We start from the raw sequence: 23,871 nt of genomic DNA, 5'->3' as shown, positions 1-23,871 counted from the left end.
GTAGGAATTTTGGGGGTCCAAAATTGGGTTGAGCTCCAAATCAACTTGAATTGCACAACTTGAATTTGCTAGTATCTGATTGAATCCCACCTCAAAATCGCAACAGTCTGGAAGTGCCCTAAAACTGCGTCTGGGTGCCTGCCTAATGTTAACAGGCAGCAGGAGTGGGGGAGAAACTCTATTCAGTTAGCATTTAAAACCAAATCAAATTTGCCCTTTCCGTAACACCATGAGAACCGAAACACAACCATCCTTCAAAATTCATGCATCCAAATTTTGCAATGCCTTTCTCCAACCAATGTTTACAAAAATACATATGTATGGGGAAAATGTGTATAAAAATTACTATATTAGTGAAAATAACATACATTATTATGCATTATATTTGGTGAACTTGTTTGCAAAAAAAGCTTATAAGTTTTTTTACAATCAATAAGTATATAAATTTTAATAAATAAATTAAAAATGTGTACATTAGTCAAAACTGCAGACAGAAATGTGTTTAGTAAGAGAAATTTGCATTAAAATGCTGAAGTGTTTTTTAATGCAAATGGCTGCAAAAACCTGGAGAGCTGAAATGTTTAAAAAACATGTTTATTAAACTTTTGTTATATAAGAAACGGACACATCAGCAATACAGAGAAAAACTAAAAACAGTTTTAAAATTAAAAATACAAATGACGGTTCAGTATACAATGTCATACAACACCCTCATACCACTTGACACACTTCCAGCATTTGCAATTTACACTAGCTCTGAATATAAGCAGTCCAGAAGGCAGAGGACAGCCCTTGAGGCTTGAAGGTACACTGATTACTATTAGCAGATTGCAAAAGCAGGTACCAACTTTCCTCATACGTATTTTTCACTGGGATGCCCCTGGCAAGGTGACATTGGTTTCTTAGCCGCTCCATCAAAGCAAGCTGAGAACTGAAATTCAAATTGGAAAAATGAGAAACAGAGAACTGAAAGGGACAGATTCTTCCATTCCAGGGAACTAATAGGCAGGTGCTATCACACTAAAACAAATAGTATATGGCCCTTGTAAATGTGCCAGTTTCACAGATCAAAGCAGTAGAGTAGGCACATTTGGGGCAAGGCGAGGCTTCAGGTAAAGCAGTTAATGGCTTTATATGCTAACAGTAAAGCCTTGAACTTGGCCTGGTAGCAAATCAACAGCCAGCACAGGTCTTTGAGTAGAGGTGTAATATACCAATAAGATCTCACTGTTATCAGCAACCATGCTGACAGAATGCCCAGTGAGGTTTCATTCAGGATGGTGTAGGGTATGTGGAAGCTCTGTTAGGCTTAGAAGAGTGTGCAGTTTCACAGCCTTAAAATGTTTCTCCATTGCATCAGAAAGTTTGCATTTGGAGGTGGACCTCACCTGAGACGAGCCCTGTCTGCAGTGTTGATATTCAGCCCCAGTTCGGCTTCCAGGTGAGACATTGCGATTTTGTCCCAATGTAAGGTGAAGCAGCAAAAATCACTGTGCTCTCTTGAGGTGCATTTGCTTCCTTGTGATAAGACGTACACTCTTCTCTCTAGGCCTTGACTTCAGGGGAAACAGCTTCTGCCAGTTTGCAATCGAAGCTGGCCGTGCTCTGCACTGATTGGATGGGGTCTTGTGATGTCACTAATCCATCTTCCCCCGAAGCATTTTGGGTTGGTTTGTTTGTTTTCCAAAGGTTGATTTTTTAAAAAAAAAAATCCATCCCCAATCCTTTTTTAATAAAAAAAGTGACAAACGAAATATTTTCCTTCATATTTGCCTACAAGTGCTATCATGCAGCCATTTGCTTGGCCGCCAACAAGCAGCATTGTGACCTACAGTATGGCAATAGACTTCTGAGAGCTGCTGGGTCAGTAGAGAAGGAAGACGGAGGGAGGCAGGTCTAAAGGGAGGGGGTGGGTGGTGGCGAGTGAAGCGAGCAGGGGGCAGTCCCAAGTATAAAATAAATGCACAAATGGCACAAATTTGCAGTCACAGTGGAAGCCACAACTGGCTTTGCTCCCTTGCCAAATGTCTACAGCCCTCTACTTCCCACAGCTCCCCAAGCAACAAACCATGCCAAGGTATCGCATTTGTGATGGTGAAGCACTATTAGCTGCTTCGCTGCCACCAGCACAAGACATCATTGGTGACTCCTACATCCTCTTCTTCCTTATTTGTTTTCAGTCAATGGCTCTTCAGGTGGCATACATTTTATCTTCATGAGAATCCTGTGAGGCAGGTCAGGCTGTGGCATGCCCCAAGCCACTGCATGAGCTGCATGTGGATTTGAATCCAGGTCTCGCCATTCCACATGCAGTGCTCTGTGCACCACATTACACAGGCTCTTTTCATTTGTTCTAAAGCACCATGTATATGGTGGGTGAGATATATATATGCATGTGTGCACACATACATTATATTTATTCTGTGAACACTTGCAGGGGCATGGGGAGAGAACAACAGTTGGGACTGTTTATGCGCAGCTGAAAAAAGGTTGTGAAAAAAGGTGTAGGGAAACTTTGGCTTCCAGATGTTGCTGAACTACATCTCCCATCAGCCCCACCAAGCATGGTCAATAGCCAGGAATGATGGAAGGGTTGTAGTTCAGCAACATCTGGAGGGCCACAGGTTCCCCACCCCTGCCTTAGTTAATACTTTGGAACTGGATTTCATTTAAGGTAGCCTTTCCCACCTGGTGCCCTCCAGACGTGTTGGACTACAACTCCCATCATCCCTGACCATTGATGATGCTGGCAGGGACTGGTGGGAGTTGTAGTCAAAGACATCTGGAGGGGAGGCTTATTGAAGGGGTCAAACTCTATGCAGACTTTGAAATGAGAAGAAATGATAAGTGCTATGAACTCAAATGTCACATTGCTGCTGCTGTCACTATTTAGCTTGTTGTTCTTGCAGAATTACATTGCATTTAATGCCAGAGACCATAAAGAACTGGTCAGCAACAGTGAAACTCAAGTCATCTTCTATTTATGGGTAAGTTGGAATAAAAATATCTGTCATATTTTGGTTTGTTCTTTTAGCAGATAATATGTCCATGAGGAATGTAGGTATTCCATGATGATCACACAGCATTGGCTCATAAATGAGCCGGATTCAGCCTCCTGGAAATCTCAAGCTTTAATTTTGAGTCTTTCTGTGTGGAAGGTCCCAGCTTTGAGGCTGCCTTTGATCTGTGCTGAGAGACAGGTAGCCCTAGCACTCCTGGAAAATGTTGGGGATGGACTTATAGCTCAGTGGCAAAGCATGCAGAAGGTGGTCCCAGGTTCATTCATGAATACATTCAAAGCCTTTATTCCTCACTTTTGAACCAGAAAGGTGCCCAGAATGGCTTACAGATCAATACAAATAATACACAGGTTCTGCCCTCAATCTAAAAAGACACGGCACAAAAGGAAAAAGGGATTGGGAGGGAAGATGGAAATGGACATAGCTGGGTTCCAAGTTCTTGATGTTAGAAGAATGACTAGCTTGGATGGAAACAGACTGCTTCACAGTAAAAACAAACAAACAAAAGAACAGGTCTTGGTGGCCCCTGAGAATTAGCCTGGTGACCCAAACTTTCCGGAAGTGACTGTGGCTGCATTCAAATGGCAGTTTATTCCATTTTCCCCGATGTTTCCTTAATAATTTCAGCATTTTATTTGATCTTTCACATGACATAAAAGCCACTTCTGGAAATCCAGCAGAGTATCGTGGAAGTTTACCACACATTTCCTTGTTAATTGCTTCCAGAAAAAATCTATTTGTAATCCCATTAACCCAGAAAATTGCAGGAATAAAGTGATGAAATTTGGGGTGGTATACTGGCATATACCATTCTGGCAGCAGGCACTGCAGTATGACAGGATTGTTGGAAGTCAGGACAGAAGCGCTACCATTAAAATCAGTAAAACTAGCACAATAAATGCCGTGTCTGAATGCAGCCTGGCAGCGTGGGGCCTTGGACTTCTGGCCTCGCTGGAATGTGCTGGCTCCATGTCATTCCTGTCACAGCAGGGCGGCTTGTGGGGGGGCAGTTGATACCATCCCCCCCCCCAGAAATGGTCTTGCTGCTGTTCCAAAAGCCACTGGGGAGAGGAGGAGGAGGAGAGCCCCAGTTCAGCACCAAGTGGGAGATGGGCAATTCCTCGCTGGCTGCGGAGCAAGTGTTAAAAAAAGCAAAAAGCTCATGTTAGTGGAACAATGGGAAAGGCCCTTCTATTTGGAGTGCTGTAGTAGGGCAGGCAGTTTATCTGTCTCGGTAGATGGCCGCTTCCTATATTCTTAGCCCTAAGAATGGTCCTCAAAGTGTGTGAGCAATCTCTGGGGCAGTCTCTGCTCCCTCTGCATGTGGGTTTACATTTGAAAGAGACCAGATGGCAGCCAGGTCTTTCATGTTTCATCCCCTCACCAGGGGAGGCAGAATAATCAATGCCAGGGAAACATGGCTCTGTTTATATACCTTACCAGTTTTCTTAGTACAAAAAGTTTGGGGAGTGGCCGTAGCTCAGTGGTGGAGCTCCTGAAGGTCCCAGTTCAGGCCCCGCCATCTCCAAGTGGGGCTGGGAACGTTTCCTGCCCCTGGAGAGCTGCTTAAACCCTGCCATTTGGGGTTTAAAACATCCATTGGCCAGGGATGATAGGAGTTGTAGTCAGCAACATCTGGAGGGCCAACGGTTCCCCATACCTGGTGGAGACCAAGGGTTCCCAAACTGTGGCCCGTGGACCACCAGTAGTCCGCAAGTTTCATTCAGGTGGCCTGTGGCACGTCCACATTAAATGTTCATTATGATTTTAATTGTATTTGTATTGCCTATTTTATGTCTTATATTTTATTTTGGTGTAATTGCTGTTTGAATTCTGTGGAATACAAATTGTTCTACCATAAAATGCAATGTAAGAAAATAAAAGCAATAGAATATACACTTAAAAATCACACAACATCTAGCACAACACATTACAATGGCTACAACAGGCAGAAAAATGATTTTTCAAGGGGTCCACAGGGAAACAAGTTTGGCAGCCACTGATGTAGTAGCCAGTACTGAGCTTGATGGATGAAAGGCCTGACTTGGTGTAAGGTAGCGTCCGATGACATCGCAGCAAGGAAGTTCGCACAGCTCTGGACTTAGCTGATAAATGAACAGCATCTGGTTGTTATAGGAGAGAAAGACACTTTGGGTTATACTCAATGCTACTCCTATTCAGAGCAGACCTTTTGAAATTAGTGGACATTATTCACTTCATCCATTTCAATGGAACTGCTAGACCTTTGTTAGATAGAACCTTTTATGACAATTCTTGTCCATCTGCAGCTTTTTCCCATCAATCATTTTCATAATTGTTTGTAATTCAACCTCAGCTCCCTTTTGAGAGACGAAGCAAGCAGTAGCATGCACCGGCTTCAAGCATCCTTTTTGCTGAATCTTCTCTTTTTCTCCATTTCTCCTTAGAATTCCACCGTTTTGCAGTACCATGCTCCAGTCCTAACAGAGAAAGTAAGTACCTTATAGAAAATGTTACGAGCTTGAAAATCCCAGCAGAAACAGGAAATCTCTGTACAGGCCAATGAAACTGTTTGCCATTGCTCAGTATACACCCCGCGGCCACTTCACACAAGCATTACCCTATGGCTGAGTGCAGCCTTGGGCCAGCATCTCTCCAGTCCAAGTCTAATGCTCTAAACAGTTTAAAAACTTACTTATTCATAGAGATGTGAAGGCCCGGGGGGAAAAACTGGAAAAATTCTGGGGGAAAAACCTTAGGTTTCTTTCTTTCTCTTTCTTTCTTTCTCTTTCTTTCTTTCTTTCTTTCTTTCTTTCTTTCTTTTGTCTGTCTGTCTGTCTGTCTGTCTGTCTGTCCCCCTTCCCCCATTTTTCTGGAAAAAAACTGAAAAAATGGGAAAAACACGGAAGAAACCCTGGTTCCCCCTCCCCCATTTTTCCATGGTGGGGGGGGAATCACATCTCTACCTATTCACATCACGATGGGTCAACTAAACTAAAAGCAGACACTTAAACAGGAGGTAATGTTGTCTTCCCCCCCCCGGGGTATAGCTGTCCAGGGTCTCAGGGGGTCCTAGACCCCTAACTTAAGAACATAAGAACATAAGAAGAGCCTGCTGGATCAGGCCAGTGGCCCATCTAGTCCAGCATCCTGTTCTGACGGTGGCCAACCAGGTGCCTGGGGGAAGCCCGCAAGCAGGACCCGAGTGCAAGAACACTCTCCCCTCCTGAGGCTTCCGGCAACTGGTTTTCAGAAGCATGCTGCCTCTGACTAGGGTGGCACAGCATAGCCATCATGGCTAGTAGCCATTGATAGCCCTGTCCTCCATGAATTTGTCTAATCTTCTTTTAAAGCCATCCAAGCTGGTGGCCATTACTGCATCTTGTGGGAGCAAATTCCATAGTTTAACTATGCGCTGAGTAAAGAAGTACTTCCTTTTGTCTGTCCTGAATCTTCCAACATTCAGCTTCTTTGAATATTATGAGAGAGGAAGAACTTTTCTCTATCCACTTTCTCTTTTTTTTATCATTGATTTTTATTCAAATTTTCAAAGACAAAACAAAACAAACAAAACAAATTAATAATTATTACAATAAAAACTATTGACTTCCGATTTGTCGTAGATTAGCTATAGGTCTATGATATATAACAAACCTGTCTCTTAATAAAATTATACAATCACTTCCTCCAGTGGTTATCTTAATTGGTATCAAATCTCATTAACATCATTTTATTCTTTCCCCAAAAAGTCAAAGAGAAGTTACTAATCCTTGAGATATATATCCATCAATTTTTCTCCAAATAGACATGTCAATTAATCCATCTCTTCAGGTCTACTAAGTCCAGTAATTTCAATAGCTCTTCTCCCATTATCAATATTGATTCCATCTTCCATCTTCCATCTTTGCACACCCAATAATCTTGCTGCCATAGTCATATAATAAGAGTCTGATAGGAATTTCTTTCATCACAAATATTTTCTTGCCATCAATTCTGAATGTGTTACTGAAATGTTGTTGTAAAGTTGTGTCTCTGTTCCTCTTTTTTACAGAATGCACCAGCACATCTCTTGAGAGTTTTTCCATTGTCACATATCTGGAATTAATTCTATAAACTTTCTCTATTTCAAGTTCCATCAAATCCTTCCAATCCAGGAATTTTTTCGAGCCATTGATATCTTTATCTCTAATCTCTTCACCAATTCCTTCAGGGACAGCGCTGAATTCCAAACAGTAATATTTGTCTTTAGGATCCATCACAACCATAAAATCCAAATCTTTTTCCAGGTCCATATTTAATAAATCTATTCCAATCTCCAGGGCTTGAGCCTTCCCTTTGATCTTTTTTTATCTTCTTTTTCTTGTCCAGTTATAGAATCCTGAATTTCTTTCAGCTCCTGTCTCATTTTGCCAAATCCAATTTTCATCTCTTGCCTGTTCTGTCCCAGCTCTTGTTTCGTTAGCTTGATCTCATTCATTATTTTCTGAAACATATTTAGAGAGAGAACCCCTTCCTGAACATCCAGGGTCTCAGCTGCCTTCTTGATTGTCATTCTTAAAACCAAAAGAACAAAACCCCTTCAATTCCAATATAGTCACTGTACTCAAGCAAAGAACAGTTTATTTCTTTTTTCAGCCACAAATGAGTTAATCTTCCAAGCCAGATGACATCACCCTCTAGACAGCACGAACTGTCTTATCTCTTATATGTCCAAAACAAATTTAGTTCACAGCGTCCAAATGGTTAGTAGCATAAAGAATAAGCAGATTCACCAAAAAAAAAAGTAGACCAGAAAAAATAGTCCCAGACATATAATACTCAAATAAATCAAATGTTCTCTTCAAATTAGTTGCCTCTCATCCGTTTATATCTTTAAAATGCTCAATTCCATGCCAGCTTTTTGCAATAAAAACAAAGATAAGCTATTTCGATTTTCTTCCTCCTTAATTCCGTGTGTAAAAGAGGAAGTTATAACTCACCCAGGGCTTCTTTGTTGCTAACTCTTTGACAAATCTCTTTTGCAGTAACGATAACAAAATGATGATAATAGACAGGAGGATGTTTGCCTGTTAATTTCCGTTTTTCTTTAAATAAAAAAAAAGTATCGCTTAATCAGTTAGAGCCTGTTTGTAATCCCTGGCTCCGTCCGACGTTGCTGGTGCCTTCCTTCATAGGCAATTCCAATGAATTCCAGTCCAACAAACAAAACGAAGCTTTCTGTGGATAATCTCTTTGTTTCTCCCTTACCTGGGAGAAAATGTTTTCCAGTCAAACAATCTTCTGACTAGTTTTATAACTGAAAAAGCTTCCTCTGAGTTTAACTATGCGCTGAGTAAAGAAGTACTTCCTTTTGTCTGTCCTGAATCTTCCAACATTCAGCTTCTTTGAATATTATGAGAGAGGAAGAAGAACTTTTCTCTATCCACTTTCTCAATGCCATGCATAATCTTATACACTTCTATCATGTCTCCTCTGACCCGCCTTTTCTCTAAACTAAAAAGCCCCAAATGCTGCAACCTTTCCTCGTAAGGGAGTCGCTCCATCCCCTTGATCATTCTGGTTGCCCTCCGCAGAACCTTTTCCAACTCTATAATATCCTTTTTGAGATGAGGCGACCAGAACTGTACACAGTATTCCAAATGCGGCCGCACCATAGATTTATACAACGGCATTATGATATCGGCTGTTTTATTTTCAATACCTTTCCTAATTATCGCTAGCATGGAATTTGCCTTTTTCACAGCTGCCGCACACTGGGTCGACATTTTCATCATGCTGTCCACTACAACCTCGAGGTCTCTCTCCTGATCGGTCACCGCCAGTTCAGACCCCTTGAGCGTATTTGTGAAATTAAGATTTTTTGTTCCAATATGCATAATTTTACACTTGTTTATATTGAATTGCATTTGGCATGTTTCCGCCCATTCTCTCAGTTTGGAGAGGTCTTTTTGGAGCTCTTCGCAATCCCTTTTTGTTTTAACAACCCTGAACAATTTAGTGTCGTCAGCAAACTTGGCCACTTCACTGCTCACTCCTAATTCTAGGTCATTAATGAACAAGTTGAAAAGTACAGGTCCCAATACTGATCCTTGAGGGATTCCACTTTCTACAGCCCTCCATTGGGAGAACTGTCCGTTTATTCCTACTCTCTGCTTTCTGCTTCTTCACCAATTCCTTATCCACAAGAGGACCTCTCCTCTTATTCCATGACTGCTAAGCTTCCTCAGAAGTCTTTGGTGAGGTACCTTGTCAAACGCTTTTTGAAAGTCTAAGTACACTATGTCCACTGGATCACCTCTATCTATATGCTTGTTGACACTCTCAAAGAATTCTAATAGGTTACTGAGACAGGACTTTCCCTTGCAGAAGCCATGCTGGCTCTGCTTCAGCAAAGCTTGTTCTATGTGCTTAGTTAATCTAGCTTTAATAATACTTTCTACCAGTTTTCCAGGGACAGAAGTTAAGCTAACTGGCCTGTAATTTCCGGGATCCCCTCTGGATCCCTTTTTGAATATTGGCGTTACATTTGCCACTTTCCAGTCCTCAGGCATGGAGGAGGACCCGAGGGACAAGTTACATATTTTAGTTAGCAGATCAGCAATTTCACATTTGAGTTCTTTGAGAACTCTCGAGTGGATGCCATCAGGGCCTGGTGATTTGTCAGTTTTTATATTGTCCATTAAGCCTAGAACTTCCTCTCTCATTTTATTTTATTTATTTATTTATTTATTAAATTTTTATACCGCCCCACTAGCATAGCTCTCTGGGCGGTGAACATCAAAGCAATACAAGTATATACAATAAAATCCAGTAAAACATACAACAAAGTACAGAGAATGAAAGATCTAAAAACAATTACACTTTAAAACTAAATTAAGTTAAATTAAAAGCCCTAGAAAAGAGGAAGGTTTTAACCTGGCGCCGAAAAGACAGCAGCGTCGGCGCCAGGCACACCTCATCGAGGACACTGTTCCACAGTTCGGGGGCCACCACAGAGAAGGCCCTAGTTCTTGTTACCACCCTCCGAGCCTCTCTGTGGGTCGGAGCTCGGAAGAGGGCCTTCGATGTGGAAAGTAGTGTACGAGCAGGTTCATATTGGGAGAGGCGTTCCAACAGGTATTGTGGTCCCGCGCCGTATAATGCTTTATAGGTCAAAACCAGCACTTTGAATCTGGCCTGGAAGCAAATTGGAAGCCAGTGCAAGCGGGCCAGAACAGGTGTTATGTGTTCGGACCGCTTGGTCCTTGTTATCAATCTGGCAGCCGCATTTTGCACGAGCTGTAGCTTCCAAACTGTCTTCAGAGGCAGCCCTACGTAGAGCCCATTGCAGTAATCCAATCGCGAGGTTACCAGAGCATGTACCACTGATGTGAGGTCGTCCCCGTTCAGATAGGGACGTAGCTGGGCTACCAACCGAAGATGGTAGAACACATTCCGTGCCACCGAGGCTACTTGAGCCTCCAGTGACAGGGAAGGATCTAAAAGAACTCCCAGACTACGAACCCCCTCCTTTAGGGGGAGTGTAACCCCATCCAGGACAGGGTATATATCCACCGTCTGATCAGAGAAACCCTGCACCAACAGCGTCTCAGTCTTGTCTGGATTGAGTCTCAGTTTGTTAGTTCTCATCCAGTCCATTATCGAGGTCAGGCAACGGTTCAGCACATTGACAGCCTCACCTGAGGAAGATGAAAAGGAGAAGTAGAGTTGCGTGTCATCAGCATACTGATGACAACGCACTCCAAAACTCCTGATGACCGCACCCAACGGCTTCATGTAGATGTTGAAAAGCATGGGAGACAAGACCGACCCTTGCGGGACTCCACATTGGAGAACCTACGGTGTTGAGCAATGTTCCCCAAGCACTGCCTTCTGGAGACGACCCGCCAAGTAGGAGCGGAACCACTGCCAGGCAGTACCACCAACTCCCAGCTCCGCGAGCCTCTCCAGAAGGATACCATGGTCGATGGTATCAAAAGCCGCTGAGAGATCAAGGAGAATCAACAGAGTTACACTCCATCTGTTCCTCTCCTGACATAGGTCATCATACAGGGCGACCAAGGCTGTCTCGGTGCCGAAACCAGTCCTGAAACCCGATTGAAATGGATCTAGATAATCGGTTTCATCCAACAGCGCCTGGAGCTGGCCAGCAACCACTCGTTCCAAGATCTTGCCCAGGAATGGAACATGCGCTACTGGTCTGTAGCTGTTGAAATTATCTGGGTCCAAGGAAGGTTTTTTTCAGAAGTGGTCTCACTGCCGCCTCTTTCAGAGGGCCAGGGACCACTCCCTCTCGTAAAGTGGCATTTATCACCTCCCTGGCCCAGCTAGCTGTTCCATCCCTGCTAGTTTTTATTAACCAAGAGGGGCAAGGATCCAGTATCGAAGTGGTTGCACGTACCTGTCCAAGCACCTTGTCCACGTCCTCGAGCTGAACGAACTGAAACTCATCCAATAAAACATGACAAGACTGTGCTCCAGACACCTCATTAGGATCAACTGCTATAAACTGGGAATCTAAGTCCCGACGGATGCATGAGATCTTGTTTTGGAAGTGTCCAGCAAACTCATCGCAGCGGGCCACCGATGACTCTGACATGTCCTGAGGGCCAGAATGAAGTAGCCCTCGAACAACTGTAAAAAGCTCCGTTGGGCGGCAAAGAGATGACTTAATAGTGGCTGCGAAATGTTGTTTTTTTGCCGCCCTCACCGCCTTTGAATACAGTTTGGTGGAAGCACTTACCAACTCATAGTTGCATCCATCGGGAGTTCGCCTCCACTTCCGCTCAAGCCGTCTCCTATCTTGTTTCATCGTTCTCAGCTCCGGAGTATACCATGGAGCTGTATGAACTCTACACAGGAGAGGGCATGCAGGAGCGATCATGTCAACAGCCCTGGTCATCTCTGCATTCCACAGTTCGACCAGGGTTTCGACAGGAGCGCCAGTCTTATCAGCCGGAAAAGCTCCCAGAGCCCTTTGAAAACCTTCAGGATCCATTAGTCTCCGGGGGCGGACCAGTTTAATAGGCCCCCACCCTTGCAGAGGGGAAAAGCCACTGAGAGTCTGAACTTCAGCAAGCGGTGATCTGTCCATGACAAAGGGAGAGATGTAAAACTCCCTACATCCAGATCACCATCCCCATGACCAGTAGCAAAAATAAGATCTAGAGTATGCTCTGATATATGTGTTGGGCCACTGACATATTGGGACAGCCCCATGGTTGTCATGGAATCCATGAAGTCCTGAGCCGCCCCAGATAAAGTAGCCTCGGCATGGATGTTGACATCCCCCAGTACCAATAGTCTAGGGGATCTCAGCAATACCTCCGAGACCACTTCCGTCAGCTCAGTTAGGGAAGCCGTTGGGCAGCAAGCTGGGCGGTACACCAACAAGATTCCCAGTCTGTCCCTCTGATCCAACACAAGGTGCAAACACTCCAGACCAGTAACTACATGGACATGGTGCTTGATGAGTGAGATGGAACTCTTGTAGACCACAGTGACCCCACCTCCCCGACCCTCAGATCTACCATGATGCTGAACCGAGTACCCTGGTGGGCAAAGCTGGGAAAGGCTGACTCCTCCCTGTTCACCCACCCAGGTCTCGGTTATACATGCCAGATCGGCTGCCTCATCCACAATTAAATCATGGATGAGGGAGGTTTTATTATGTACCGATCTGGCATTTAAAAGCAGCAACTGGAGATCCGAGGGCTGGCTGAGAGGACAACCAGCAACCCTGCAGATGTGAGAAGGACCGGAACAAGGCACAGCCACTACATGTCTGGGCCGTGTTCCCCTTACCTGGCACGTCCTTCGCACAACACCATACCTCCCTCTGCCCGTCACTACACTAATTGGGGCCCCCTCAAGTCCCCCTGATTGATGATAAAGCCTCTTTCCCAGGCACATAATAAAACCTAAATACAAACACAGATCCACATTCACACCAGACAGAATAACAAATACCCCCCAACATTCATTCAAAAAAGGTCAAATACACCAACACAATCCCCCACACTCTGTACCAGCAGGCATCATTACCACTATTTGTCTCAGTTCCTCAGAATCCCTTCCTGCAAATGTTAGTTCAGGTTCAGGGATCTGCCCTATATCTTCCACTGTGAAGACAGATGCAAAGAATTCATTTAGCTTCTCTGCAATCTCCTTATCGTTCTTTAGTACACCTTTGACTCCCTTATCATCCAAGGGTCCAATCGCCTCCCTAGATGGTCTCCTGCTTTGAATGTATTTATAGAATTTTTTGTTGTTGGTTTCTAAGTTCTTAGCAATGTGCTCCTCAAATTCTTTTTTAGCATCCCTTATTGTCTTCTTGCATTTCTTCTGCCAGAGTTTGTGTTCTTTTTTATTTTCTTCATTCGGACAAGACTTCCATTTTCTGAAGGAAGACTTTTTGCCTCTAAGAGCTTCCTTGACTTTGCTCGATAACCATGCTGGCACCTTCTTGACCCTGGCGGTACCTTTTCTGATCTGCGGTATGCACTCCAGTTGAGCTTCTAATATAGTGTTTTTAAACAACTTCCAAGCATTTTTGAGTGATGTGACCCTCTGGACTTTGTTTTTCAGCTTTCTTTTTACCAATCCCCTCATTTTTGTGAAGTTTCCTCTTTTGAAGTCAAATGTGACCATGTTGGATTTTCTTGGCAATTGGCCATTTACATGTATGTTTAATTTAATAGCACTATGGTCACTGCTCCCAATCGGTTCAACAACACTTACATCTCGCACCAGGTCCCGGTCCCCACTGAGGATTAAGTCCAGGGTTGCCATCCCTCTGGTCGGTTCCATGACCAACTGGTCTAGGGAATAGTCATTTAGAATATCTAGAAACTTTGCTTCTTTGTCATGACTGGAACACATATGCAGCCAGTCTATGTCCGGGTAGTTGAAGTCATCCATTACTACCACATTTCCTAGTTTGGATGTTTCCTCAATTTCATATCTCATCTCCAGGTCTCCCTGAGCATTTTGATCAGGGGGACGACAGATCGTTCCCAGTATTAAATCCCTCCTGGGGCATGGTGTCACCACCCACAACGATTCTGTGGAGGAGTCCGCCTCTTTTGGGGTTTCGAGCTTGCTGGATTCAATGCCTTCTTTCACGTATAGAGCGACTCCGCCACCAATACGTCCTTCTCTGTCCTTCCGATATAGTTTATATCCAGGGATAACCGTATCGCACTGGTTTTCTCCATTCCACCAGGTCTCCGTTATGCTCACTATATCAATGCTCTTCTCTATGACCAAGCACTCCAGTTCTCCCATCTTGGTTCGGAGGCTCCTAGCATTGGTGTACAGGCACTTGTAAGCAGTGTCTCTCTTCAAGTGTCTTTGGCACTTGTGGTTTGGCCTGTGGTAATTTTGCCCTTCTGAATTTATATCCTGTGCCCCTGCTCTCACAATGCCTGCTTCTAGACCTATTCCTTTTAAAATTTCATCATTTCTTTGGTTTTTATCCCAGGGGGGAGGTTTATTCCGAACCGGACCTTCCTCGGCTCCTGTCGGGTTTCCCCCCTCAGTCAGTTTTAAAGCTGCTCTGCCACCTTTTTAATTTTAAGTGCCAGCAGTCTGGTTCCATTCTGGTTCAAGTGGAGCCTGTCCCTTTTGTACAGGCCTGGCTTGTCCCAAAATGTTCCCCAGTGCCTAACAAATCTAAACCCTTCCATCCGACACCATCGTCTCATCCATGCATTAAGACTGCAAAGCTGTGCCTGTCTGGCTGGTCCTGCGCGTGGAACTGGTAGCATTTCAGAGAAAGCCACCTCGGAGGTCCTGGCTTTCAGCATCCTACCTAGCAACCTAAATTTTGCTTCCAGGACCTCACGGCTGCATTTTCCCATGTCGTTGGTGCCAACGTGCACCACGACCACTGACTCCTCCCCAGCACTTTCTACCAAACTATCTAAACGATGGGCGATATCCGCAACCTTCACACCAGGCAGGCAAAACACCTTGCGGTCTGCACGCCCATCACACCCCCCACTGTCTATGTTCCTAATGATCGAATCACCCACTACAAGGATCCCTCCACCCTCTGGAGATATATCCTCGGCACGAGAGGATAGCTGCTCATCCCACAAGGAATGGGTCCCTTCTAAGGGATTGTTTCCCTCTTCCTCAGCTGGATGCTCTCCTTCCCTGAGACCATCGCTCTCCGTGATAGCAGAAGAGCTATCATCCTTGGAGTGCAACACAGCTATAACATCCCTGAAGACCGCCTCCACACACCTCTCTGCCTCTCTCAGCTTTTCCAGGTCAGCCACCTTGGCCTCAAGGAAATGGAGTCGTTCCCGGAGAGCCAGGAGCTCATTGCACTGAGAGCACACCCACGACTTCTGTCCAACAGGCAGATAGTCGTACATGCTGCAGGCAGTGCAAAACACTGGAAAGCCCCCACACCCCTGCTGGCTTCTTACCTGCATAGTTTTGTTTAAGGTTTATTACGTCAATGGGTTGGAAACTGCAGTTTAGTTGAGGTCAGGGAACAGAGGGGCAGAGTGGGGGGGCCCTGGCCTCCTCGCCCTGCTGCCGCACTCGCTCTGCTGCTTAACTCGACGCTTTGTCAGCTGGGGCCTTGACGCTTCATCAGCTGGGGCTCCCTCTAGCTTGTGGAGCAGGCTCCCTCGCTAGGGTGCTCTGAATTTATATGTGTGGCTGGTCCCTCCCAGCTACTGCTGCCAGCCAGGGATGTGTTAATTGAGGCTGATGGCTCAACTATCAGCTGGGGCTTAACTCTTTAGGATTATCTCAGGCTTCCTTCCTTAGCAAGGGGCGGGGCTGTTTAAGGACTTTTAGTGGTACTAAGAAAGGTTAACTAGCTTTTACTCTTATTCTTAGGAGTAAAACTTCTTAGGAGCAAGGCCCTAGCAGGGTCCCTATGTCTCCAGCATCCTACAAGCCAATCAGAGTAAAATGAGATGAGTCAACCACTGAGAAGATTCTTCTCAGTAGCTAACAGTCTCCCCTTTCATGCTTATTGGCGCCCAGGGGCATCTGTTGACATGGGAGCATTAACAAGGACCTCATTCTCAACCCAGCAGCAAAAAAAAGGAGGGGAAGGGGGCATGGCTGTAACATAAATTATTATTTATTTTATTATTTATTAGAGACCCTGGACCTCTGGATTTGCCACTACATTCCTGCCCCACCCCCCACAACTCATGTTTACCTGCATCTTTTCCATCAGTCTGCTCTGACTGTGCAGCTGTTGAACTGGTCTTGAGAATGGAGGGCTGCCCTCTCTAATCCAGCAGCAATAAAGAGCTAATGAAGGATGTGGCTGGATTGCTCTGGGGGGAGGGGGTAGAAGGGGAATTCAAAATTACTCTGCAGTTGTGCTCCAAAATATATTCTAAATAGGCAAATTGGTACATTTTGTGCCATAAGAACAAAGGGTCTGCAGCTGCTGAGTGTGTGGAAATTAATAAGAAGCCAGACTAGTTATTGTATCATTCATTGTTTTCAATTTTTCTGGTTTTAAATTGCTTTTATTAATTGCATTTTATCTTGTTAGGTTTCTTTGAGACTTTTTCTTTTGTATAAAGTGACTGACAAGTGATGATGATAATCCATTCCTTAAAGAGCAATAAGATTAAGAAAAGACAAAATAGAGATGAAACCTCTTTCTGCCCCCTCAGTCTTCATCACTTTATGCTAATTCCTCAGCAATTCCTTCCTGATGTTTCCTCCCTTCCTTCCTTCCTTCAGGAGTGTTGCTATGGGGTGTCTTTTGTGATGGGCCCCAGTTCTCCTGCCCCTACCCCTCTTAAAAAACCCCACTTTGCTTACAGGGCAGCTGGGGGTGCCATATATAATGAGTACCGTCCCAGGGTGTACGACCTTATCTTGGAAGACAATCTTACTCAGCCACAAGTGATTGCCAATGAATGCAAGTTTTGTGTTATGGGCCTATCTCCTAGTTTTAAAAAGTGTTTTTCCTTCCTTCCTTCCTCTTCCTTCCTCTATTTGTTCTCATTTCCTCTCCCCTCTTTCCTGTTCTCCTTTGTTTCTTTCCATTAGGTAAAGTTCCAGGGTGTGTCTCTGTGCTTGTGGATTGAGCGGAGGGGGTGTGTGCAGTGGTTAGGGAAGGGCACAAGAATTTCGATTCAGTTCGCATTTCAAGTCGAATTTATCTGGTTTGCACTTTCCAAAACAATGTGAGAACTGAAACACAGCCGCCCTTCAAAATTTGCACTTATTTGAATTTTGCGATGCAGATGGCCAGCCAAACAGTATTTACAAAAATACATATATTAGGGGAAAGTGTGCATAAAAATGAATATATGAGTGAAAATAGCATGCAAAAATGCCGTGCATGACGAGAAATGGCTTGCAAAAATGTGTACATTAGTCAAAACTGCCTACAAAAATGTGTTTATTAGGATAAATTTGCACTACAATTTGGAAAACTTTCATGAGGATTTTTTTAAATTGCACATTGCTGCAGAAATGTGTAGAACTGAATTTAAGAATGGAAAAATGAGCAACTGAGAGAACCAGAATGGACAGATATTTCTAACTCTAGCAGTGGGGGGGGGATGTGAAACACTGAAAATACACCCTGGGACGGTACTCATTATGTATAGCAATCAACCTATGGGGTTGCATGCTGATTCCTGCATGGGAACCCCTCTCATTTGGATGTTTTACAACAAGCCGCATATCTCAACTTCCATCCGAAGATAGAGGAGAAATTCAGTTTTGGTTTGCATTTTCGTGCAAGCCCACCTAATTCACACTGTCCAAAACAATATGCAAACTAAAACATAGTTATCCTTCAAAATTCTCATGTCTCTGTATTATGCAGTGCAGTTCACCTCCCCCCAAAAGGGCACAGAGTTGCATCTATTAGGGAAAAGTGTGCACACACAGAAATGTGCATATTATTTATTTATTTATTATTTGATTTACATCCCACCCTTCTTCCCAGCAGGAGACCAGTGAAAGCGGCATGCAGAAGTGGATTGTGTTCTGGGAAGAAGGCTTGCAAAAATATGTATATTAGGCAACATTATGTAAAGAAATATGTATGTTAGAAGTGTGCCCCAAAAATGCATGCAAATGTTCATGTAGAATTTGAAAAAAGAAACCACCACCTGATGTAGAAATGGGGCAAAATGCTGTGTTTCCATGTTCTTTTCCTTCCTCTCTTTTCCAGTCATTCAACAAAGTCGTCGGGATCTTTAGCCAGACCCTTTTCCACTTCAGCTCTGCACAAGCCATTACTGGGACGCTGGAAGGGAAGCTGGTGGTCTGGGATGCTGTTTGCCCTCCCTCCAAGGCTTCCACTGAATGCGTGAAGCCGTACAATATGAAAGCCATCAAGCTCATGCACTTGCAGAAGGATGGGATCACAGTGCTCGCTGTCACGGACAAGTGAGCAGTTTCTCTCTCAGGTTTACCTTTCACGTCCACATCACACTCTTCTCCACAGAGCTCAGGATAGCACACATGAGGTTTATCCTAGTTCACTCTCACAACACCTCTGTGAGGTAGCTTAAGCTGAGCGACAGCGGCTGCTTCAAGTCCACCTAGCGATCTCTACTGCTGCTGAGTGCAACCTTGAACTTGGGTATGCTAAACAGTTTTAAAGACTTAAAAATTTGTCTCAGAATGAACCGATTAAGCCAAATAAAATAAAATAGAAGTCCAAGATTGTCATGTCAGGCCTTTCTCCATAAGCTTCCAAGAGAGGTCCAACAATTGCAGTCATCAGAGAGTTAGATAAAATGCTTTGTGCCAGACATTTGAAATGAGATTAATGTTCTGTTTTTCATTGCTAGTTTAAATGTTTCAATATTGGTGGTTGTGTGTATGATAGCTTAAGAATTTATTTCTCTTAGCTTGGCTTGGGTGTTTAATAAGGTTCTAGCCCTCATGGGGATGGAAGCAGAAGCTTGAAATACGTGCACAAGTTTCTGTTTCCCAGCCTGCCCTTGCTAAGAATTAATATTGTACCAAAACACTAAACTTTGCAATTCAAAAATATTTACAAAGTGCATTTCCCTATTACTTTGCATTATTATTTATTTATTTATTTATTTATTGCACTTGTATACCGCCCCATAGCCGAAGCTCTCTGGGTGGTTTACAGCAATCAAAAACATTAAAACAAATACACAATTTAAAAACATTTTAAAAACAATTTGAAACACAATGTTAAAATTTAAAACAATATAAAAACAATTTAAAAACACATGCTAAAATGCCTGGGAGAAGAGGAAAGTCTTGACCTGGTGCCGAAAAGATAACAGTGTTGGCACCAGGCACACCTCGTCACAGAGATCATTCCATAATTTGGGGGCCACCACTGAGAAGGCCCTCTCCCATGTTGCCACCCTCCGAGCTTCCCTTGGAGTAGGCGCCCGGAGGAGGGCCTTTGATCTTGAACGTAGTGCATGGGTGGGTTCGTATCGGGAGAGGCGTTCCATCAGGTATTCTGGTCCCAAGCTGTGTAAGGCTTTATAGGTCAAAACCAGTACCTTGAATCGAGCTCGGAAACATACAGGCAGCCAATGCAAGCAGGCCAGAATCGGTATTGATAGAATTCAGAATCTTGAACTACAGGATTCTACATCATCCAAAAGTTGTAAATGTTGATAAGAGCGGATACAAAGTGGGTTATCAAACACCTTGTGGCCCAATCAAGATTCCTGTTACTCCACTTGTCCAGCTTTTTATTGAGTCCTGTTGTTTAAACGCAGCATCAGGGCCAGCCCAAGACATTTTGCTGTCTGAGGTAGAACAGCAAATCCCTCCTGAAATCAAAGTGCATACCGCTCAAGAATGGCTAAGTTACTCTGGTGGCACCTTCTGCGACAGAAAATCCCACAAGTGCCTCTCCCTAGGAGTAACCTGCCCCCCCCAATAATACTAAATTAAATAACTAATTTTGTTAGTTATTTCATGACACCTAAGGTCAGCTGCCACTCTGTTTCTAACGGTAAGGCTGGCTCTTCATAGCCTGCAGTTTCTGAGGGAGACTTACTTGCTGTTTCCATGTACTGCCTAGATAAAGTACATCACAAGTGAGAGCAGGGTTCATTTTGATTTCCTTCTGCTTAAAGGTGTGAACTTTCAGAAAGGGAAAAAAATAATAATAAAAAGATTCAGCATTTGGGGCAATTTAACAGTTGACCTCAGTGGAATTGGCCAGCAGATCATCCAGTCCTGTTTCTCGGGACGTTTACTGGGCACCGTCTGTCTGTACCATATGTGAAAAAGATACATGGATCTGGTATTTTATTTTTACTATATTTTTATCCTGCTTTTCAGACACTTGTTGTCTCCCAAAGCATCTCACATTAATAATAAAAGAGAGACGTCCTGGCGTCAGGCTTACAAACTCAAAAGACAAAGGGCTCATCCATACTTCCATATAATAACATTAAGCCCCTTGTGTCTCCATTAATTCACCCCCATCCATATGACGTCCTCCTCCAATCACTGCCTTCTTACACTTTTCCCTCCCTCGATCCAGAGTTCCCCATTCTAAGTAAACACTGAAAAGGAGAGAAGCAGCGATTATAAACAGTTGCTGAGGAGGGAGGCTTGCAGTTTGACTTATTTATTTATTTATTACATTTATATACCGCCCCATAGCCAAAGCTCTCTGGGTGGTTTACAGCAATTAAAAACAAACATACAAATTTTAAAACACAAAACCAATTTAAAAACACAACTTGAAACAATTTAAAAACAGCTGCCTGTGTGGATGGTTCTAACTCCATCTCCTTCCATGCCTCCTGCTTCTGTTGAGTTCTCACTGGCTCCTTCATCCCTCTCTCTTCTGATCAGAGCCAATCAGGAAGACAACAAGATGGGAAGGAAGGAGGGGGAGTTTGTAAACAAAAAGGGCACACCTACAAGTATGGATGAGGAAAAAGCTTGATTCTAGTACAAAGAGTGTACAAAGCAATTAAATTTGGACTACTAGTGGACAATTCCAATATGGAAAACGTGGATTTTTAGTATGGTCTGGATGAGCCCATAGAGACATGAGGGAAAAGGGAGAGGAGGGAGATCAGGTTTTCAAGACCGGAGCCAAGCAGTAAGCTGTGAGCAAGCATTTATATCCAGTTGTGGCCAGGCTGGTCTTCCCTCGCTGGTGTTCTTGCTTGAGTAGCTATTGCTGGCTCTTAGTCCTTTGGCTGATGGATGGGCCCAGAGTGTCCTCGGGGAAGGATCATAGCTCAGTGGTAGAGCATCTGCTTTGTGTGGAGAAGGCATCTCCAGGAAGGGCTGGAAGAGATTTCTGCCTGAACTGTGGAGAGCCGCTGCCAGTCAGTGCAGACAGTACTGAGCTAGATGGATCAATGGTCTGACTTCCTCTAAGGCAGCCTCCTATGTTATGCCACTTGCACTCGAGCCATCCAGAGCTCCCCAGTAAACCAGGGTGCCTGTCAGACTCCACAGCACCAGAGAGGGCATGTGGGAGCAATTGCTTCAAGAGCACTCTCCTTTCTCCATTGAGACTAGGCCACCCACCGAGACCAGTCACGCCAAGTGGAAAATCCCCCAAAGCATTCAGGAATCCCTTGGATTCTGTAAGTGTACAAGGGCAGGCCATCCTAATAGGCTCCCTGCTCCTACAGCCCAAATGCACCCTGCTGTTCTACTGATCAGATTTGACATTCCTCCCCGCTGCATTATTTAGATTGGCCATCAATTATGGGCCGCTTGGTGAGTATGAAGAGAAGCTTCTCCATTTTTAACCATCAGAGGGCACCGATACATACAGTAACAGGGAAAAGTGCAGTGCATCCTACAAAAGGGTCAGTTGTATTGCTGGCTTCGCAACACGTCTGCAGTCCCATCCCCCAAAAGCACACAGTGCTGCAACGCACCATGTGGTTGCAGCCCAACCAGCTACCCTGGGGACGCATGGAACAGATTTGACATGGGAAATGCTCTGGCCCAAGACAAGGACCAAAGCTTCAATGGTGGGGGTTAATGGAGTTTGGTATCTATAGGAACAGACTGTAGAAGTGAATAGTCTGGTAAGATGGGTGGTTGAAAGTATAAAGAAGGTTTATTGCTACTGGGAAATAAAGCCATTCTGAGTCCAGGCATGCATGTGGCCATTATAGAGTCATGAGGCTAGCACTCATACACACTAGTTAGAAAGAAAGAGGAAGGAAGTAAAGCCTGAGAATAACAAACAAGTAGTTACTTAAAGAAGGAATCAGCGAGGGATGAATGGGTTCTGTCTGTTGCCCCCCACTGGTTCAGGTTAATTGTTACAAGCGTTGTTGCTGTACTCCCAACAGAGGTAACACTTGTGGCATGGCCTCCTCTCAAAGACTGTCTAATTGAACCTTCAAGTGCCATGGAACCTTCAAGTGCCATGGCATCTTCTTCCAAAGAACCCTGGGAAATGTAGTCAGTGTAAGAGCAAGGAATGATTTGGCCTTATTCTTTGCTTCTTTATAGATCTACCAACTGAAGCTGTGTTCACACCATACATTTGAAGCACATGACTTTCCCCAAAAAGACTCCTGGGAACTGTAGTTTGTGAAGGGTATTGAGAACTGTAGCTCTGTGAGGGGCAAACTACATTTCCCAGGATTCTTTGGGGGGGAAGTCAGGTGCTTTTAATGCATGGTGTGTACAGAGCCTGGTTGTCAACCAATTTCCCCCTCCTCTGGAGATGAATCTTTGGAATGAATTTTCCAAGCATACCTGATAACTTGTCTCAGTCACAACAAGGCCCAGTCCAAGACACTATGCTGCCTGAGGTGAAGGAAAATATGGTGCCCCCACCTCCTTCCACATACCAAGGCTGACTGGACTGACTGTTGAATCTTACTTCAACAATGAGAATGGAACAGGACCCTCTACCACAACAGATGACCACAGGTTAGAGAAGAGGGCTCAGAAGGGCTCAAACCACAAGTGCCAAAGACACTTGAAGAGAGACACTGCTTACAAGTGCCTGTACGCTAATGCTAGGAGCCTCCGAACCAAGATGGGAGAACTGGAGTGCTTGGTCTTAGAGGAGAGCATTGATACAGTGAGCATAACGGAGACCTGGTGGAATGGAGAAAACCAGTGGGATACGGTTATCCTTGGATATAAACTATATCGGAAGGACAGGGAAGGACGTATTGGTGGCAGAGTCGCTCTATACGTGAAAGAAGGCATTGAATCCAGCAAGCTCGAAACCCCAAAAGAGGCAGACTCCTCCACAGAATCGTTGTGGGTGGTGATACCATGCCCCAGGAGGGACTTAATACTGGGAACGATCTATCGTCCCCCTGATCAAAATGTTCAGGGAGACCTGGAGATGAGATATGAAATTGAGGAAGCATCCAAACTAGGAAATGTGGTAGTAATGGGTGACTTCAACTACCCGGACATAGACTGGCCGCATATGTGTTCCAGTCATGACAAAGAAGCAAAGTTTCTAGATATTCTAAATGACTATTCCCTAGACCAGTTGGTCATGGAACCGACCAGAGGGATGGCAACCCTGGACTTAATCCTCAGTGGGGACCGGGACCTGGTGCGAGATGTAAGTGTTGTTGAACTGATTGGGAGCAGTGACCACAGTGCTATTAAATTAAACATACATGTAAATGGCCAATTGCCAAGAAAATCCAACATGGTCACATTTGACTTCAAAAGAGGAAACTTCACAAAAATGAGGGGATTGGTAAAAAGAAAGCTGAAAAACAAAGTCCAGAGGGTCACATCACTCGAAAATGCTTGGAAGTTGTTTAAAAACACTATATTAGAAGCTCAACTGGAGTGCATACCGCAGATCAGAAAAGGTACCGCCAGGGCCAAGAAGATGCCAGCATGGTTAACGAGCAAAGTCAAGGAAGCTCTTAGAGGCAAAAAGTCTTCCTTC

General features: G+C 44.3%; 1 protein-coding gene across 1 annotated transcript in view; it reads left to right on the top strand.

The window, feature by feature from the left end:
• CFAP251 (cilia and flagella associated protein 251) overlaps nucleotides 1-23,871 on the top strand; it is a 71,383-nt gene that overhangs the window by 7,587 nt on the left and 39,925 nt on the right. The window contains exons 5-8 of the mRNA XM_061602565.1: nucleotides 1,361-1,441; nucleotides 2,910-2,987; nucleotides 5,447-5,491; nucleotides 18,178-18,395. Coding sequence (XP_061458549.1) covers nucleotides 1,361-1,441; nucleotides 2,910-2,987; nucleotides 5,447-5,491; nucleotides 18,178-18,395 — 422 coding nt within the window. The remainder of the gene's footprint in view (nucleotides 1-1,360; nucleotides 1,442-2,909; nucleotides 2,988-5,446; nucleotides 5,492-18,177; nucleotides 18,396-23,871) is intronic.

Source organism: Rhineura floridana, chromosome 19, assembly GCF_030035675.1.
Source record: "Rhineura floridana isolate rRhiFlo1 chromosome 19, rRhiFlo1.hap2, whole genome shotgun sequence".
Lineage (NCBI taxonomy): Eukaryota > Metazoa > Chordata > Lepidosauria > Squamata > Rhineuridae > Rhineura > Rhineura floridana.
Note: the sequence above shows the minus strand (reverse complement) of the source record. Positions and strands in the feature narration are given on the sequence as shown.